The 20,635-nt window shown below is 43.2% G+C and overlaps 1 protein-coding gene across 1 annotated transcript in view; it reads right to left on the reverse strand.

Moving 5' to 3' along the window:
* Window positions 1-7,171: 7,171 nt before the first annotated feature.
* Window positions 7,172-20,635, reverse strand: part of PEX14 (peroxisomal biogenesis factor 14) — a gene marked incomplete at its 5' end in the record, with an annotated part of 39,433 nt that continues 25,969 nt past the window's right edge. Inside the window, 5 exons of the mRNA XM_010171240.2 lie at window positions 7,172-8,101; window positions 10,331-10,422; window positions 13,594-13,691; window positions 14,921-15,023; window positions 16,771-16,856. Coding sequence (XP_010169542.1) covers window positions 7,636-8,101; window positions 10,331-10,422; window positions 13,594-13,691; window positions 14,921-15,023; window positions 16,771-16,856 — 845 coding nt within the window. The remainder of the gene's footprint in view (window positions 8,102-10,330; window positions 10,423-13,593; window positions 13,692-14,920; window positions 15,024-16,770; window positions 16,857-20,635) is intronic.

The following is a 20,635-nucleotide window of genomic DNA, read 5'->3' on the forward strand; positions in this document are numbered from 1 at the left end:
ACTTGCACATGCATAGCTACAGCAAAATATATAGGTTTGCCTAATACTTCTGTGGAGACAAGGAAAGTACGCCAGTTTCAGTGCAAGCAGACACTAGCATGTGAAGGAACTGTGTATGTGGTATTTACTATACCTGGTATATTTTATGGGTATCTATAGAAAGGCAAGGATAGGCAAGATGCTGCAGATGCTGTTACGTGGCAATCCAACACTGAGGCAGGAAGCCCCTGCTTTTTGGCTGTCTTGAGCAAACTTCACCAGGACCTGAAAGCTGACCACACCTAAATCTGGAGGCAATGATCTCTGCTGAAGGGGCTGAGGGCAAAGAGGGGAGAAAGGTACTGAACAGCATCTGTAGGTACAGTAGGTGTTAGAAGGGGTGACAAGTTCTTCATGCCAGCCCTGGGGCAACAAGTGGGCTCAGCTCAGTCCCTAACATGCACCTTCCCCTACAAGGGCCAAGCGTTTGCTCAGGAGGTAGAACACAGCCCCTCCCGAGATGGATCCCTTCATCCTACCCAGGGGAAGCAGGGTGCTCTGGCCCTTAGTCCTGCTCTTGCCCCTGCAGTGCCCCAGACCCATCCTGGCTGAGGAGGGGTGGCCAACAGAGGCAGCTTCCCTCCTTCCTTTTGCTCTTTTTTGGCAGGGAAACTCTTAAACAAACAACTGAAGAAACACTGAGGATTTAAGTAAACAGACGAAGATTTATCTGACAGGCAGACCGAGCCGTTCCCTGCCCCCTTCCCTTCCCACAGGGCAGGGTGCTGCCTTGTGCTCTCGCTGTGAAGCCAGCTACCAGCAGCCTTTGCCCCCAGCCATTGCTGTCACCGACAGCCCCTAGGACCCTCCTGTGATCCCAGGCCACAGCCAAGCTCTGCCTAAACATCAGAGCTCTACAGTCCAAAACATTACAGAGGATCAAACAAACCCATTTGATCTGTGGCCAAAGCAAGTTCCCCTCACAGGGAAGCAAACGCCTTCACTCAGCTACCAGGCACTAACCCACAAGTCACGTCTCAGCTAGAGCCAGTTGTGCCCACAAGATGGAAGGGCTCTGGCTTGTGCTGGAGGGAGCATCGTCTCTACCTGTCTGTCCTCTGCACCCAGGTGGGTAACACAGCCAGGTGGGCAACATAGCAGCTGTGCAGAGGTGATGCAGCTGTAGCCCCTCCACATCCCCTCTGCACAACTGCGGAGGGGATACTCGCTGCCAGGGGCATTCACTGCACTTCTCCATTTCACACAAACCAGCAGAGTCTGCCTGTGGTTTTAGAGTTGGGCAAAAAGAGGAGGTAAGAACAGATGCAATAGCTGATGTTCCAGTTTCAGCTGAAACATCAGGCTGCACCTAGGTCATTCTGGGGAACAGAAGAGGCTGTGAAGCAAGAGGGAGCCCCAGCATCCATCTCACACCCCAAGTGCTGGCTGCTGCAGTGGAAGCGATGGTATTACTGCACAGCAAGGCACAGACACAGAAACACACAGGTACGCAGGCAAATGGGCATGCAGGGATGAAATCTACTGTTGATACTGTAAGAGGGCAGGAAGCACCGAATAGTTCATCCACATAGGAAAGCTGCAGCAATTTAGCACACAGTCTTTTGTGCATGCATGTTATCAGTTGAAACCACTTCAGTAAAGCAAATCCGTTCAAAGAGATGGAAGAATGTCCATCTAAGAATTTGCTCTGGTTTAATTGAATCAGTTAAAGAAATTAATTTTAAACAGGTGTGACTATCTCAGATAAAACCTCAGAACTGGCTTATAGAAGCAGAGGGATAAAGTTGGAAGCAGTCAGTTTCTGACGTGTTAGAAAGAAAAAGGAAAGAGCATTAGGCAATAGGAGGCAGGAGAAGGCTGAAAACCCAACAAGAGGGATGCTGTACAAAACACACGCCAATGGACAGTGACCGCGGGACAGACAAGCAGGCTGGCAAAGTGACAGACACAAAAAAGAAAAATAGGCAACAAATAAGCCAGGTGTACTTCTAGATCCTCTGAATCAGCCCTAACCAGCCAATCATCTTCTCACTTAGGAGCCACAGTCCTAAAGAAAAGCAAGTATTTTGTCTAAAACAGAAAAAAATACAAAGTCAAATCTCCCCACACTCCTCTTCAGGCATGTTCTTGCAGCCAACATTATAAACCATTTCATTATTTGCGCAAATATAGAAGAAAAAAAAAATCCTGAAGGGTTAAATCCTTCAGCAGATGCAGAAAAGAAGGGCTTGGTGGGAAAACAGGGGTGTTCTTCTAAGATGCTCCATACTGTAAGTAACCCCTGAGCAGTCCTTGCAAAGCATTTGGGGAGATTTTTAGTCTGAAAGACACTTTACAAAAATAAATTGTAATTGAGTTTAATAATCTTCCCCTTTTCAGAAAGGGCCTGACAGATGCTGCCTAGTGCTCACTTCTGCCCCATTTCAAATATTTTTACCTTATTTGGATGAAATATATTATTTTTCTAATGAAAGGAGGTTGGGTTTTTTTTGGTTGGGTTTTTTTTTTTTTTTCCAAAGAGCTGGTTTTCCCTTCGTCCAGCTGGTGCCTTTATTAGGTTAGTGCTTGCTCCCTTTTGGGGATGGGATTGTTTTTTTCCCTGAGCTTGGAGAGACCATGCCAGCCCCTCAATCTACAAGTGTGCAGTTCAGAGCTTCTGCTGCACAGCAAGTGGAGGAGTTGGGCCCTGGCCTCCATCTTCCCTGATACCCCAAAATTCACCTTAGGTACATTTCCATTATTTTATTTCATTTTTTGAGAGCATACATAGTGGTATGAGCCCGCCTTTCATCAGCGTAACAGGTGGACACAGCTCTAAAGGTGCCTACAGAGGCTGACTCCTGAGGAAACAGCGTAGTCTGGGAATAAGATGATAAAAGGGAAAATGAAGAAAGCTGGACGCTCTCTCCTGTGTGCTTAGGTAAATAATTTCCTATATTTCACCTCCCAGCATCCCTTTATTTATATTTTCAATCCCTAGAGGCCAAGCCCCTCTCTTGCTTTGCATTTTGCATACCACCAGCCCAGTCCAGACTGGAAGACTCTCAGCTCAAGCTTAACACCAGTTTTTGGTGTGCAGGGTCACCACCACATACAATTTGTGCTTAACTTAGAGCACCACCACACAGAAGGGACGTTCCAAAGCTTCCTGTTGGCAAAGCCCTTGGGAAACACTTATGTGCTCCACAACCATGCTCTAGTCAAGCATGGAGACCTTGACTTTAACACAACAGGTCTACAACAAAAAGCTACTCTGGACCTGCTGTCTAGCCTTTGTTTTCTCCAAGCACCACATTGCCCCACCAAAGGAGAAGCAAAGGCCACCTCCATTTCTGTAGCAGGCACTGCAAATGAAAGCCAACGGGGCAGACACAGACTGGGTTTTTCCACAGCCCCCTCCCTGCCCCAGACAGCAGCCCAGCATGTACCATGCTTCCTTCCACCTTATGGATCAGGACAGACCTTCTCGTAACCCTTCTAACAAGCCCCAGACCAGGGTGAGGTAGCCCCTGGAAATTCAGCCAGTTCCCTCCAATCTACTGAAGACAAAATGACAAGACAACGTAATTATTAAAAAGCACTTACTTGCCAGAAGAACCTGAGTTGCAAAGACCAGATCTAAAATGTCTGCCTCCAAGGCAGGGCAAGCTGTCTAACTGACCAATGCTGGCTGTTCCAGCTCCTCTCACGCAGCTGTGCAGCCCAGGCCGTTAGGGGACAGTGGCTACAGCTGGTGGTGTGCTGCAGCCTGGCACAGCCAGCACGGGGGCTGGGGCTCTCGCTCCAGCACAGCAGTTCATGGGGGTTGAGGTCTTGGTGTGAGCTGCAGGACCTAGCACGAAACCTGCTTCCCAAAGTTGGTTTTCTCATCAACTTGTCTTCGTTACATTTCTGAATCTACCAGCCAGTGTTTCTTACCATCACTTGTGGAAACTGAGGCACACTTAGAAGTAAAATACTTTGCAAAGCATCATGCAGCAAAGCAGTAAGATCGCAAGGGATCCTACGGTCCATCCCCTTCCTTCCAGTCCCAAACACTGTTAGGGTACACCCCCAACACACAGAAGGCAATTAAAAAAAAAAATTCTTCCTGCCTCTGATGGAGATGCACATAGGACTTGTCACATCTGGGGGTGAGGAAGGTTGGACAAAGATGATCAGAGACAACTCTCTTAACCCTTTCCCACTTTGTCACATTTTTTGAGTTCCCCACATTTCTCTTGCAGCTATTGAAAAGGGAGCTTTCATATCCTCAAATTACTGGAAAGCACCAGCCTGGTACTGTTTCCTCTAGGAGAGAGGGCAAAGGCTCATCGGGTTTCACTGAAACGTGCTCAAATGACACTGCTCAGAGGAAGCTCCCTTCACCTGCTTTCTATACGCTATCAAAGACCTATAGAAACTGTTATGAACCCCCTGAACTCACCAACCAGGGTGTTGTTATTCTTCTTTCTGTGTCAAAACAAAGGCTGATTTACACAGTAAAATAGAGTACTTGAATAAGCCAGATGGTGGGTAACTGCTGCTGCTGTTTTTCTTGTTCTGCAGAGAAAATGTTCACTACCTGGTCATCTTGCAGCTAATATGATGCCATTCTCATTGCTTCCAGTGGGCTAAACATTTCACAGGGAAGCTGATCCTGATCTAAGAAATTTGTTTCTAGCAAAAAAAAAAAAAAAAAAAAGGAAAAAAAAAAGAAAAAAGTACAAGTTATCAGTCAGACTACGCAGTTCATAAGGACCAAAACACTTGCCCTACAACTGTTGCTACACTGGAAAGACAAGGAACACAAGGCAGAGGAATAAAACTCGTGATTCATGACAATACCTGCTGGTAAGAAGGTCTGGCTTCTTCCAAATTCTCTGCTGGTGGGTTGAGTCTCTTCAACAAAGTACACAAACAACCCATCAGCAGCCAGAGGCCCAGAGTTAGATTTTTTTTGAGCAACAACAGCTATGATGGAGTTTTCTGGGATTCATCCAAGACACTGGGGAAAGGAAAAACTGTGACCTATTGAATTGGTAAAGGTTCTAAGAAGCAAAAACAAAGGAAGGAAAAAAGGCAGTTGAAGAAAACTGCCTTTTACTTTGTACCAGAAATCCTGAGGTAAATGAATTGAACAGTGGCCACATGGAGGAAAAGGGGGGAAAAATGAACCCGCAGGGATGCTTGTACTGTAAACCTCGTAAGTCACTCTGCAAGGCACATACCTCAGCAACATATTTTCCACATTTCACCAACTGCTGTTGTCCAGGCACTTTCTATTTTCAAAACCTTCTATGTATATAAAATGTACACAGGCAGGACAATACTTTTTCATCACATCCCTGCGTTCAGTCGTGTTTTCTTTTCACAAGGATTCTTGGCTTGGAGAAAAGAAAAGTGCCATCCCTTAAGAAAACCCTTTCCTTTTAAACACTTTCAAATTTGCCCTGTTTTAGCTAAACGTGACGTTCTTTGTGAACGTTAAACAGTAGAGAGAGAGAGAGACTGAGAGGGAGAGGGGGAGAGACACACACACTCACTCACTCCTGGGGAAGATATTCGTCCATTTAAGGAATGAGAAATCATCACATTCAGCAGCAGGTCTAAATACAGTAATATGAAGGTCCCTTTCGTTCCCTCTGAGCAGGAAAATGTCACTGTGTACCAGACACCCAAATACTCAGGAATCAAGTAAATCCCTCATTTTTAATAAGGGAGCCAAATACTTCAGTTGAACAAAGATGGGACTGCAGAAGCTACGGATTACTTGCTGTACGCCATTTCTTTCAATGGCTTCTGTACTGATGCAGCAGGGTTAGACCAGTCATGGGACATGGCACAGCATTCCCTGCTGGGAGATAAGATGAAGGGGGCGTGGGATATCTCACATGCTCCCTTCAGCACCTCCTGCTGCCGGGGGTGGAAAGGAGCTGGGTGCTGCATTCTGCACCCTGCAGAGCCTCCTGCTGGGAGGAAAGGAACCAGAATCGCTGCAATGTACTCACCAGATGATGCGTCCATCTCACCCTCTGCAACGTCGGAGGCAACCCAGCATTAGTGTTGTTGGAGCTATTTATATTGTACCTTATATTGCACTTACACCATTCTCTACACCACCTCCTGCTGATATAACCTAGTATTGGAGCAGTCAGAAAAATCAACCATAAATGTCCTTCAGAAAACATTTTATAAGGCCTGAATTTCTGTAATAGTCCCTTTTCCCTCCCTTTACCACCCTGCATGCATATTTCTCCCCCAAAATAAGAGCCACAGTAATCCAATAACAGCCTGATGTTAAATAGTGGTAACTCATATTTATTACAATTATATACAATCGTATTTTATATTTGAAATCTATACATGATCACACAGACGAGCACACTTGCTTGGTGAGGACAGTGAGATTCAGTTGTTACAAGAATTGCTCTGCTAAGAGGCTCTGATGCAGTGAATAATATAATTGGACACCACCATTTTACCAGCTGAGAACACAATGCTGCAAATGAGAGGTTTCAAAATTCACTGTTTTAATTTGTGTATAGCCCCAATGGGGTAAAAAAAGGGCTGGACTGGGCAAGAAGGGCCAGTGGTGTACCTCAGAGCTGGAACTGTTCTCTCTTCTGTAAAGACTGCTGTGCTGAAGCAGGTGCCTGTCACTGGGTAGGTACAGGTCTCAACTGATCATTTAAGATGGGTTTTCTCCTCATTTAGGGAGGAGAAAGAACCATTGCAAAGATTCAGAATTAACCAACTATTTCAGCATCTGATATTACCTCATTCATACATTCATTCAGGGCAGCTATAAACAAAAATGTAAGATGTCAAAACCTGATGTGAGCTCCTTGTCTTTGGAGGAGGAAGGGTAATAATTGGGATAAGTGGGGTCAACTTCTTTTAAAGCCTTCTTTTACTGGAAAGTGGTTACAAAGCCATCTGTTCTCATGGATTTTACAGTGGCCATGAAACCTGGACTTGGTCCCTAGCAAGAGGCCACTCTGATGAGTGTAAGCACGTGGGGTGGAAATAGTTTTCTTTGGACCCCACAGAAATTTAGTGTTTTTAGATGCTAGGTAGTTTCAGCAATTTCAGACTTGACACAAAACTTGGAAGAGCCAAGACTGAGATCTGGTGAGGAATTCAGGGTTAAAACATTGTTTTTTTGGCAACAGAATATCAAGTAGTTTGAGAAATAAAACAGGGTTATTTTGGGAAACAGAAAACTGGTTTGGGCATTATACTGGGACTAAAGGCTTGTGAATCAAAGAACCTGGGACAGATTGGTTTCTGAAATTGGATAGAAGGACTCTAGGATGCAGCAAAGAGGCTGACTGTTTCAGGAGAGATGTTTTTGTTAGAGGACTTTTTCTGTAGCTGTGGTGCATGGTAAGGCGATTGGTCTTCCAGCCTAGGCAGTGATTCCAGCTCATGGGGAGAAGGTGAGTCTGGGAGGGAACAAGAAGCCACTGCAATGCCCTGTGGTGAAACAGGGCCCACCTTGCTCACTGGGCAATCATGACCCTACTCAAGGTCAATCATGGGAGAATCACTGGAGGGGATGGTGGCACTTCTCTCCACAAAATGGGAGAGGCACCGGGACAGTGCAGGAGGCTAGGGAAGATGTACAGCAGCAGCAGCAGAAGCCAGGGCGACTTAGTCAATCTCATTCTCGTTGCTGGCCCCCTCAGGTCTTCGTAGCTTTTCCACTTGCTCATTAATTTGACCATCCCCTCCTCGCCGGTCCTCAGTCTGGACACCCAGACATTCCTCCTCATCCACATGGCTAACATCATCATCCTCATCATCCTCTTCCTCCTCTTCATTCCTTTTGTTTTCCCGTTTCTCTTCCTCACCCTGCACCTCCATCCGCACTTGGGTCTTGACGTCAATCACTGCCTTGTTGCCTTCCTCTGTGCTCAGCAGATGACAGCTGACCTTCGAACCCTCAGGGCTGTGGTTCTCCTTGACTGGTGATGAGGTGGTAGACTCGTTGCTGACAGGTGAGATGTCACTGCTGCTATTATGGTTGGCAACAACAGGGTTGGAGGGTGAGCTTGGCTTCACTGGGATCTGCCATGATGGGATCTTAGGTGCCGAAGGGGAGGGAGGGAACTGCCTCCTTGGGGGAGGGGAAGAAAAGGAGAGAAAGGGGCTTTTATTAAAAACACTGAGGGGTAATCATTAGAGAGAATGGTATTTGCACCAGGGAAGTCATGTAAAGCAGGACTGAAACTGCAAGTTTCTGTTGTCTTAAATGAACAAAACCAAGGCCACTTCACTTCTTCAGCCAGAATCTCAAAGTGCTTTACAGGCACCCAGTAACTGAGCCTGCACACAAGGAAAATAGCACAGCTGGGCAATCTGAAGCACTAAAAAGATCTGGTTTGGCCAATTTCACAGAGTAAGCTAGCACTCAGGAATGCTGTCTGTGGAAAGACATGAGTGTCCCTTTATAAAACAATCACTAATTAATTGGTAAAGAAAATTCCCAGTGAAGCAAGAAGTCAGACACACGAGGTCCTTGTGCCCGAGCCAAGAAGTTTCACCACCTGGCTCTCGCCTCCACTGTGATACACAGTCATTGCATGCTGGCTCATTACAATCCAGAGCCTATCTCCTAGTGCCAGCATGCACTTTACATGTTTGGGCCAGGTCCTGGCTGCCACAAACTGGTTCAGCTTCTCTGACTTGAATAGAGTCACACTAGCTTGCACCAGCTGAGAAAGCTGGCTGCTCTGTCCTCGAGTCCTTTCCAGGTGGGCTTTAAGGATTTGATGGAGGCAGGCTAATGCCCAGCCCTAACAGGAGAATACAAGTACCAAACAGGACAAATCTAAGTGCAATGGGGAACACTGGTGCCCTCAGAAAGTCATCCATCATGAAGAGCAAAGCAAGAAAGCATGTCTGATCTAGTACTCCCCAGGCATCCTTGCTTGTGTGTGTGAAAATTAAGAGTATGAAGAGGTATCAGGTCAAGCTCTGAAGAGGATGCTGTGTGGCAGGGAGTTCTCATGCCCCTCAGGTGAACTGGCTAGTGCCAAGGACAAGACCAGAGCAGATGAAAGCTGGCTGCTCTCCTACAGTGAGTGCTCAAACACAGCAGATTACATTTTCTTAGACTGAACTAGGAACAGTAGTTGCTCTCACCTCGCTCTTCCTGCTGTCACCACCAGCCATGGAATAACTCTGCTGATCTAACCTTCAACTCCTGTGAGTGCAATAAGCTAATGTCTGCATTATTCAACCAGTATCATAAAAGCAATCAACAAATTCAGTCTGGAGACTTTCTTGGCTCTGGTGTTGCTGCTGCCTCCTCACTGCAGAAACATTTGCCATTTTGTTAAAAAACAACCCTCCCAAAAGTTTTATTTTTTCCAGAAAGCACTTATTCCCCCAGCTGCAATTTTCCCATTGCCAAAGAGTTGTCATTACCTAGTGCTCTCTCCCCAGCAGTGATGCTAGTATGACCCAGCTTAACAGACAGTAACTTAATGTGTGTCCTCAATCCTCCAAAGCTTTCTACTGTGACTCCTGGGAGGAATGGGAGGTGTAGCGAGAATTTAAAAGGACATTAAAGCCTACACCTTTCAGACTTCTGAAAAGCCCACCTGCTGAGATCCAGAACACGTCTAGTCTAATCTTAGACTGATCTCTGAAGTGCATCTCTTAGGAAACAGATGACTTGAGAAGACTTAGGTACATGTAGAAGGAGGCAAAGGAGTCATATCAGAGTGAAAGGAGCAACAGCTAAAAAGCTGGATAAACTCTTATGTACTTGGGGAAAAAAAGAGTTTCCTCAAGAACTGAGATCTGATCCCTGTTCTTGTGACTGGAACTTAAATGACAGGCTGGGACTTATATCACCTCATTTCAGACGTCTACTACATTATGAGATGTCTATACCTGAGCTAGCTAATAGAGAGAAACAGGCTCTGCTGAAGTGTGATTCTTTTCATTCTGGTTATGACCTAACCATGAACAGGTCAGCTGAATTGTATGCAGAAGTGACTCTCTCTGTAACAGAACGCAGGTGCAGATGCAGTCAACATCTCAAACTAGGTAAGAGGCACCCTGACTGGTGAATGGCAGAGAATTCCTCCATCGTAAACAAAAAGGAAAAATCTTACGAATTACCCAAAGCGCTCTGTGATTTAAGGCAAGTTTGAAAAGCATTTTGAGACCTGCAAATAGAAAGTGATAGTGGAGTGCAAAGTGGTATTATTAAAATAGCAATAACAGGATATAGAGCTAGTTCCTGTTGGAAATGTTTTTCCTCTCCATGACTGAAAGAATCCCAGAAAGCAACCCTTTCCCCACACAATAATCTGCTCACGTATTCCATCCATACCGGTTCAGGAGGAGTCCTTTTAACGAGTAGATCTCAGATTTCAATTCATTAATATTCTGCGATTCCAGAATCCAGTTGGTGGAAGTTGTGGCCTAGAACATGAAAAAGAAGACATAGAGGTCAAAGTATGAACTGGGACATACTTTACAAATGTCACTTTTTTCTGTGTTATCCTCCTCCCATCTGAGAATATTGAGCCCTGGGAATAACATACATAAGCACTATCATTTAAAATCTCTCAGATATGAGCAAAACAACTTCCACCATAAAGAAGGACCTGAATGTGTCCCCACGCTGATCAGAAATAATAATAGTCTGAAGATGCTAAGACTATTCAAATATTTGCTTTCCATTTGGGGCACTAATTAATCTTGTCTCCAACATACCATGCACAACCACTGCTTGAAGCACCTCAGGGGGACCTTTCTTTTTCGATTAGGAGACCAGCATTTGTGAGAACTCAGACAACACTTGATCTACATAGGTTGTTTTCCACCAACATATCAGACAGCGAACAATACACGAAGAGGTAAACTAAATCATTTGACACTGACCTAATGAATGATTTCTAGAGAAGAACTACAACTAGGATCCTGAACAGCAGTGGGAGTTGCACTGCATCGGGTCCTTTACTCTTTCTTGTGACTGCACTTAGCTGAGGCAACAGATTCAAGTATATTTTAAAACCCCTTGTTCATTTCTCCTAAATCATGAAATAAAGAATCAATTATCTGCACTCTGTGGTGTTTAGAGGTGGGCTGATAAATCGATGTTTGAAATTTGCAAAAATTTTCCCTACTAGATCTGAAGAATTAGACCTATGCTTGAGTTACCAGATTGTATCTCCAGGAAGCAGCTGGACTAGGCACTGTCTCTTGCATATTTCAAGGCAATGAATGCAATTTGGTGGGGAAAGATGATAAGTAACTCATGGAAGCCTGATACAGCTGCCGTTAGCACTGCATCAGAATTGCTATGGGATATCAAGCAGAAATTAGAGTAAGGTGACAACGGAGGAGAACATGCTGCAGATCTTTGGCAATCTTTCTTTTAACTCTTTTGGGAACTTGAGAAATGGGAGGAACATTCTGAAAGACAGATCATGGCTTATGGTTACCCCATCCTATCACTCTAACAACTCCTGTAGCAATGGGCTGAGTATGGGACCAAAGAACACTCATGTCTAGCATTTCCCATAGTAATTTCTGCTGAAAGCCATTAGGAATGAACCCATTTGTGAGCATGACTCCAGAGATACTCCTAATAAATCCCCTGACAAAGGAAGCCAGGATGGGAATAACAAAAAACTCCTCCTCAGCAGTTCCTACTTATTCTTTAAATAGGCTTTAGCTAGTGCTGAGTAACCCTGAACACCTTCACAGCCAGCACTCCTCCCAGTGACTTCTGGGCTGTGAACCCAGTGAGCTGGGAGAGGCTGAGTCTGGAGTAGCTGTGATATACACAGATGCGTTCCCCTGGGATTCACACTCCCAGCCCTCAGACAGCAAGAATCCAGGAGCCACTGTTCTGGCTTTCCAAGACCTTGAAAGCTACAGCAGCACATTAACAAGGGAGTGATTTCCACTCACTGGCCTGAAAAGGACTCAAATTTCCAAAACACATATGGTGCCAGATGCCTAGGATTTAGAAATAAAATCTGACATCTGGGGCTTTTTAGCCAGTCTCTTTAAAAAACAGTTGTAGAAAATTCAACCCTTGAATTTTTATGTAGGTTTTTTAATTACTTAAAGTCCCTCTTTTTAATTTTTTACAGCATGCCAGTAGGAGTTTGAAGAGCAGATATAAAAACTTACATTACAGCTGAGAAAACACAGCTTTTATTCTTTGGTTTGTGGGGTTGCCCAAGTTTTTCTTTGTACACATGAGGTTTAGATATCATAACAATGTGTGCTACCATTTCAGTGCAGGGGGTAGAGAGGGGGGAGGAAAAACTTCTTCAAGACTCTCTAAACCACCAAGACTCTTATGCCCTTTTTCCTTCTTAAAGCTCAACATGTGGTCTTAATCTTAACACTTAAGACCTGAAAACAGTTTTCCAATTTCCGGACTGGCTCCAGGCCACTGACAGGCCACAGTTCCCAAGGAAAATTGAAGTAGAGTGTTGTGACCATAAACTGGCTTTCATGGTTGGGTTTACAGCTGTGCCACTGAGGGATTCCTACTGTACAGTGTGCACACCACATAGTCAGCTGTGGCCCACCAGTTACACAGCATCAAAGGGTTTGTACGAGATTAAAGTATAGGTAAGGGGAGAAGACAACTGTTAATGCTATAGGTAAAAGACTGTAAGCATTGTCCAAGGGATTTCATAGTAAAAAGCAAAATCTCTGTACAAAGAATACTGCAAGATGACTGGGCCCTGAATAATCACGTTTGTGAAAGAAAGGAAGACTTCAACTCTGTGTCACTGGTTCAAATCCACCCCACCTCACAGGTAACCAACACTTCTGGCTGATAGAATGCTTAGGCCAATGGCTGCAAAGTACTTAGGAGATGAAAAGCACTAATTCTCATTGTCAGAAAGCAAGGAAATTTTGGTTAAAAGTGGTTACTTGTAGTTACACATGTACAAACACAAACTAGTCAGAACTGATGGTTTTATTGCAAGGGTCAAGTCAGTAGTCAAAGGGACTGTGCGTGACTAATGTGGTTGTGATGGGGCCACCTGCTACACTAAGATGACCAAAATCACTGAAACAAGAAACCAAATAGTAAGAATGTTCAGCCATTACCTGGCCTGGATCGTAACAAGTGACTTAAATGTAGTACTTCAAGAGTGTGCTTGGCTGAACAGGACTAAGTGATTATTTTGACAATGTACAAGGGTACAGGAGAAATATAAATATGTAAAATTGCATATTATACACAAATAAAACCTCTGTACAACTTTACCCCTTTTGGTCAGTGGACTAACAGCACAATTATTTCATCTCAAATGCAATGCAGAAGATATAAAGCCGAGAACAGGTCTGAGGCCTCAGATAACAAGCTGCATACAGAGCTATATAGCAAAGCCCTCTCAGAAGTTACGATGTATTTCACTGAGTACCCAGTTAATATCCAGTGCTTTAAACTGACAGCCTATGGAGAAGTCAGATGCAGAGAAACTCGCTGGGGATATGACAGAGTTGAAGGCTGGATTGTGAACCTAGTAAGGTGCTTTCAATGTGCCCACAAAAGAAGCCATGCATGTTCCAAAGAAGATGGTGATGTTCTAAAGGTGAAGAGCTGGAAGTGGATACCTTAGAAGCTGCCAGTTCTTGGGTGAGCTCCTGGATTTTCTGTTGTTGCTGGATTAGCAGTTCCTGGACAGCTGCTAAAGTTGTCTGTAACTGAGTCACTGTGAGTGAAAAAGCAGGAGAGTGTTAAATTGAGATACGTGCCCATATACGCACTCTCACATGTCCTTCCTGCTGTCTAGCTACAAAGATGCCTCTATTCCTACTATATTTAATTTATCTACGCCCGCCTGCTCACTTTAATCCATATGATTTATCTGCACTATGGGTAATCTACCTGCACTGCATCTAACCTCCAGTATTTCTAGTTTATCTTTCCATTGTATAGATGTCTATAGCCCACAGTATATCCGTCCAAAACCTCTCCCTTCTAATTATATTGGTTTATGATTTGTACATCTCCCTGAACTTATACAATGTTTGTATCATTTATCTATCTTGGGTCTCACACAGGCAAACACTGGGGCTAGCTCCAATCCGGGAAGAGGCTGTTCTCAGGATTGACCTTAGGGTATCATGAGAAATGAAAGATGCTATTCTCACCTGCCACTAAAAAGTGTAATCAGCATCCTCTCCACTCTCAACTGCTGAAAACCATACTTCTTCCATCCCACCAACTGAATACACTTTGTGCTTTTCCCCTTTTATTTCAGGAAAACACCCTGTATTTCCCTCCTACACCCCAGGAGACACTGAAGAACTTCTGCTGGACTCCAACTCCAGCTGTAGGAGAACTTTTTCTACTTTGGTACTTTATCCAAAGCTTCCAGGCAGTAAACAAGCTGATAAAATAAAGCAAAATTAAAAACTCTATTGGTGTGACAGGTAACAGCTAATCCAGACCATCATTAGGGCATCGGGTAATGAATAGACACCCTATAGAGTCAATAACAGAGAAGGTGGCTAAGGTCAGGGAGGCACAGTAATTACAGACTCTCCTGACCCTTCCTCGGATTTTCAGATGGAAGGTGGGGGGAAAACACCAAAAAAAAAAGACCCTGAAAACATCAGAGAAGCAGAAATTAAAAATGAACTTTACAGCCCTCCGAAAGGCTGTCATTTTATTCCCCTTATTAATATTCTGAGGTTGGGAGCCTTTCCGTAAAAACATAATTAATTGAGGCCGCGCCGACAGTAAACAAGCAATTTCAAATTAAACCGAAATGACGGCGGCTTCATTTGCAAATGTGAACAGATTCTCAGAGCAGATAAATGAAGTCACCACATAAAGTGGAGACGGAGGGAAAGAAAAGGGTGGGGGTCTTGGCAGAATGGAAGATCCAGGGAGAAAGGCTTTGAGGGGTGAATTGATGGAGTCATTAATCTTTACCTGTCTGTGTCACACTGCCACTCATCTCAGAAATGCTTGACTCAATCCTCTGAAGTTGTTTCCTGTCTTCTTTGCCTCCCATGATGAGAGGAAGCAGGTATTTCTGCATGGAGTATGGAAAGTTTTTTAGGAAATTGGGGTAGGCAAAGTGCTCTTTTTAATCTACCTGAAGCATCCACAAAGCCCACCATCCAAATCTCAGCCTTTATCACAAAGCCAGTGATCATTCATCAACTCATGTGGCTGAGAAAAGCAATTCCCTCTACAGTAGGTGCAGAATAGAAGATGTGTTCTGTGGTTACATTTTTGGGGGTGCTAAAAAACAGTTCCTAACTCCATTTAAGGTTTCCTGGAACAGTTCTCAGTCCAGAGAAACATCCATCATATATAGAGTACAATTTCAGATCTTACGCTCTGGAGTATGTACACACTGATGTGTCACAACATTTGAGCTACATCCACAAGGTAAGAAATGCAGAAGTAGGAAGAAGAGGAGAAAGCCTTCTTTTACACTTCATAGCACTGGTTTAAGATTTCAGTGTTGCTGTACACAGCTCTTACCCTCAAAAACATGTACGTGTACATGTTTACACTCAGACATTCTGAAAAGCAAATAGCTTTTGATGACTATCATGAACAGTCTCTCTTCATCTTCACAGAACACATATGGACAACTATATTTTATCCTAGCATCCTATCTTTCATATAAAAATCACTATTTGCAAACTCCCTCAAAATCCCATGATGGGCAGAGAAATTTTATCAATCTCCAAAGACTTCTATAACAGAATATAGGTCTCTGCTAGGCACACAGTATGTCTTATGAGGTTTGGATAGACAGCAGAGCAAGATCCATAAACAAATAATACAACAGTAGGACATATTAACAGCATCAATGACATTATGCCAAAAAAATTCTATAAATCATCAACATGTGTTAGATATGTGTTATCTAATAACAGCAATGTGTTCAGGTGTGAAAGGCCCAGCAGCTGTTGTCCTAACATCTCTCTGGACACTTACCAGCCCCACCATGCTTTGCAAGAATGAAAAGATCAGTAAGGTTGGCATCACTACTTTAATATAAAAACACAGGGACAATGTATCTCAATAAAAAGCCATTCTCTTGAATCATGTAACTTTATTTGCGTAGATGGAACATGTTGCTTAATATGGTCTCTCTTAGCCTGAGATCCAGAAAATTAATGATAAGACAGGATAAAAAAAGTAGTTTTAAACTAGAAGGTCGACCCTTTTATTTGTAAAATAGATTTTACTAAACAAGGCAGTAATAGTTAATAAAGAACAAACAAATGTGAAAACCATCAACCTCTCAATAAGTCATCATCTCTGTCTCTTCTTCAAAAGTAAAACATACCTTCTGCTGGACCAAAGCACTTTATACTCTGCTGTGTTGACCTGAACCACTTATGTCTTTCTATGTAGCCCCAGAATATAATTGCTTACCAAAGAAATTATCTAATGTCACTTACCACATTGCTGGAAAGCAAATCCAGAGTGAAAGAATATGTTAAATTGGAGAAACACTTCACAAGAAATAAGAAGGGGCTGCTGCCTCTCCAATACACAAGCAGACACACGCTTGCTCTACCTTGTTCTAAGCACACTGGAGTAGAACTACAGAATGCACAGCAGACCTGGAAATTAGCACCTTCTGTCCTACCCGTAGTGCAGGATCATCAGAGCATCTTCTCAAATACACCAATGGCAGTGTCAGTAAGAACAGAGATGCTTCACCAACTTGGAACCAACATGATCATTTGGACACAAGCAGTGTGCTAACATTGCTCTCTCAGAGTACAGTGTGAGAGTAGAGAGGGAGCTATTACCTTGTAGAGCTGGTGGAATCCAAAGGCAATTCCTGCCATTATGATAGCCAAAGCCCCATAATCTCGCCATCTGGAGCCAGGTGGACCTAAAAGCCAAAATCAAGAAATAATCATAGTCAGAACTGCAAGTGACAACATTTTCATACAGCCGTTTTATCAGAGAAAAGAGCAATGAATAATGCTGGTTTTGCTGTTTCTAGCAGGCACAGATTTACTGAGCGGGGGGGGCATTAGGATGTTGGTAGTTCCTCAGGTGCATTGTGCAGGCTTTTGGCCCTGGGACACTGAAATATCTGTCCAGACCTCGAGCATTGACACTGGCCTTGCATAGGGTGTCAAAGGGAGAGAAATCACAGCAGCAATTTAAAAAGTTCCATCAAGCTGTTTTGCCCTACCCTTTCCTTGCAGAAGGCACTCTGAACCCTACTGCACTTCGCCCAGATAACTGGTGGTGTCAGTGCTAGCTGAGGTTAACTCACTACTTGAATACCAATTGTTCTTCACTATCATAATTTTTGAAGATGGAGATGGAGCCAGAGACCCAGAAGAGGGGAGAAAAAAAGAAAGAAGGAAGTGTTTTGAGAAAGAATATAAATCAAGGCAATAAATGGGTTTATGAACACTGTGTCAGCAATTACAGACCATTTCAATAAGGAAGGATCCAGTGTCTTCCAAGCCTGAATTACGAATAGGGACCAAAGCACACATAAACAGCAGAGAAAATATGCAATTAAATATCTACAGAGAGAGGTAAAGACGTAGATAATAGCTTGAGATATTTAACACACAATTCTGCACAGAAGCTTACAGGCTCCACAGAGCAAAGCAAAGATATGGTATGCTCTGCTCCTTCAAGCAGAATCAGAAGACACCTGTAGTTTTCCACCAGCTTTATCCTTCACCTCCCTCGCAGTTCCCTTAACAAATCTTGTACTGCCCCCAGTTTTCTTTAATAATAAAGAGGATGCTGAGTGATCTTTCCTAAAGTTCAATGGCAGGATGTGGGCAGAAATGATGAGGTGGAGGCCGGTGTACAGTATCCAAACAGACAGATCCAAATCTACATGTGAGCTACAATGTCTCAGAAATGCATTCTGTTCTCCACAGTATCAGTTTAGGCTTTCAAAGGGAGACTTAACTGGCTGAAAGGGCTGGAAGCTTATCTCCTTTCTACTTTGCTCACCTATTGCCATTTTTCCCATTGCTGAGATCTTCCACAGGCATTTCATTGCAAGAGTTACTCCTCATCCCAGCCCTCAGGCTCTACAGACAGGCGCTGACTCTCAAATACCAGTACTCATAGCTTCTTGCTACATTTTAGGACACAGCTCCTCAAATTATCCACTGGCTAGAAATCTTTGCAAATTGAAGTATCACTGTCAGAATTGGTGAACAGTGTCACCAGCAGTATTTTGGGTTGCTGCAGTTGCAGTTTTGGAGCTTAGGCACATGATCAAATTATCATAACTTTTTAACTTAATGAGTTAACACACATCAGCTAAGCTGCAGTAACTGGCTGTGTACATGTCAGGATTTAAAATGATCTCTGGCTAATCTTGCTGCAAACCCCACTCATCCATCCCACTTTCTCATCTTTACTCTGCTCCCACTGTCATTTCTGGTACCTGAAGTCTCTTGGTTGCCCAGTTCTCTGCCCTGAACTTCTGACTAAAAATATCCTTCTGTGACAACACAACTTGTGCCAGGCTGAACTGTCTATTGGAAAGGGTTAATTAATCTCAGAGGGCCTGTGGGTCCAACTGTGCCCTGTCCATGGCAGTCCTTGACTGGCTGTCCCTAACTACCTCCCAGCTGCAGTGACCTCTGAGTAGAAAGGACAGACACCTGTAGGACCCTGTCCGCTTTGCCCCTTCACCTCACTCATCTCTCTCTCCGTTCCTGTAATGCTTGAGCTAAGAACATTTTATTGCCCCCTGGTTTTCATTATTAATGAAAAGGGACCAGAATGATCTTTCCAAAAGTTCAGAGAGTCTATAAAGACAAGAAGCTGAAATGCCATTTTACTCGTTTTAGAGATGTGTGAAATAATTCTGTCTTGTGGCAAAAAAAAGCGAGGGAGGTGGAGAGGAAAAGTGAGTGAGGGACGCAGTAAAGTCTCTGCAGTGACCACATCAACTTTACAATGTTACAAAGAATGTCACAGCTCTGCCTAAAATCCACATGCAATCTTTCTTTTTCTCTGCAATACTCTATTCCAAAACGTGGGGTAGAGAGAGGGTTTGAAGTTTCTCAATTGTAATCTCAGTGCTCACACCAACTTCTTTGCATATCCTCAATTTCCCCACTTGTAGAACTGGAATAAAATTCAGAGAAAGTGAAAAAGTACTAATATCCCAGTTATGCTTCAGTGTAGGCACTGGGGAAATAACAAACCATTCTACCTACGAGACCCTCACAAGGCAAACAGAAGGGACACAGACACTTTCTCCTGCTGTAAATCTGTGTTTTCTGTAAGTATGTTTAATTTTCACAGCAGCAACTGTAAATTGCACTGCCAGAGTAAACACTTACAATTTTTAAGATCCCCATTCATCTCAGAATTAACTTTCCTGACATCAATTAATTAGGTCTTCTGCATCCAAATAAGGTCAACCTCACTAGTATCCAAATTTAAACTGCAGAAACTGAGGCTGGAAGAGGTGATTTTCTAAGAGCAAACAGTGAACCCATGGAAATGACTTGGGGAAAAAGAATTTGAATTCTAGTTACCATTTTTAATTGTAAGAGAAAATAGTATGTATTCTACAGCCTCCCACACAGTGAAGACACAGAGGTGGGACAAGAACATCCAAATGGCAAAAAAATCAGTCACTGGAGCTGATTTTTAAGCAGGTGTAAAATCTGCACAAAACCCCATTTATGGTTCTCTGCCATAAATCCCATGGGGAAGGACCCAGACAATACCTGGATGATAAGCATGCAGCTTTGCACACCTAGCTCAGAAACTCCTCTGAGTTTGCTTGTAATTACAGGGGTTAGAAAGGTAAAAAAAAATACAAACCCAATTAATCATTTAAATATTTAAAGTCAGATTTTTGTCCTCACTGCTGGATTAGTATATTTCATAACGCCAACAGCAGACAGCCCTGGTTTTTTACTGGGGGTTCATTTTAGAGCGTGTTTAAACTAGTCAGATTGAGTGATGCTTCCAGCAACTAATCGCATGTCAAATAAAAGATATTTTATGTAATAAATTACTGCTACAAGTAATTCAAATGTCATTTATCAGTTTTATTATCAGTCAGGCAAAGTCTTGTTTCTCTATATTAATCAAATTCAAGCTTTTTTTAAGCCTTTTTTTTTTTTTTTTTTTTTTTTTTAAGCAGTTTTGACACCTTTTGGCAAAAGTACAAACGGGAGGGAAGGAATTACTCCTCCAGAACAGGAGGAGAAATAGCAGAGATAATATTGAGGTAACATAGAGTGTCTAGAAACTTAATTCTTGTCTCTTCCTCCAAAAAGTTATTGTTTCTCCTAAACCAAACCCAGGAGGAGTTTGGCATACAAGAACTATGCTACTCTGAAGGATAACAAATATGCTTCTTTCTCATTAACTCTCAAAGAATAAGAAATTACTTACATAGGCAAAAGCTATTTCCAACAAAACATCAGAACATTAGGTAATACCTATCCTAGCAGTTCACCTTGTACAAAAGGAATTATTTAAGTGGTATGAATTATTTCCTGCAACTTCAAAAATTAGAACAGACTGGGTTGACAACAGCAGGATGTCAAGCAAGTAAAATCAAAAGGTGTCCACAGGATTTATTGCTCTGACTCACAAGAGTGGACATCTTACGCTGGAGTTGCTAGCAAGGTCACCAACTCGGCTGTTTGCTCCATT

The sequence above is a fragment of the Antrostomus carolinensis genome, unplaced genomic scaffold (assembly GCF_000700745.2).
Source record: "Antrostomus carolinensis isolate BGI_N321 unplaced genomic scaffold, ASM70074v2 scaffold16387, whole genome shotgun sequence".
In the NCBI taxonomy this organism is placed as follows: domain Eukaryota; kingdom Metazoa; phylum Chordata; class Aves; order Caprimulgiformes; family Caprimulgidae; genus Antrostomus; species Antrostomus carolinensis.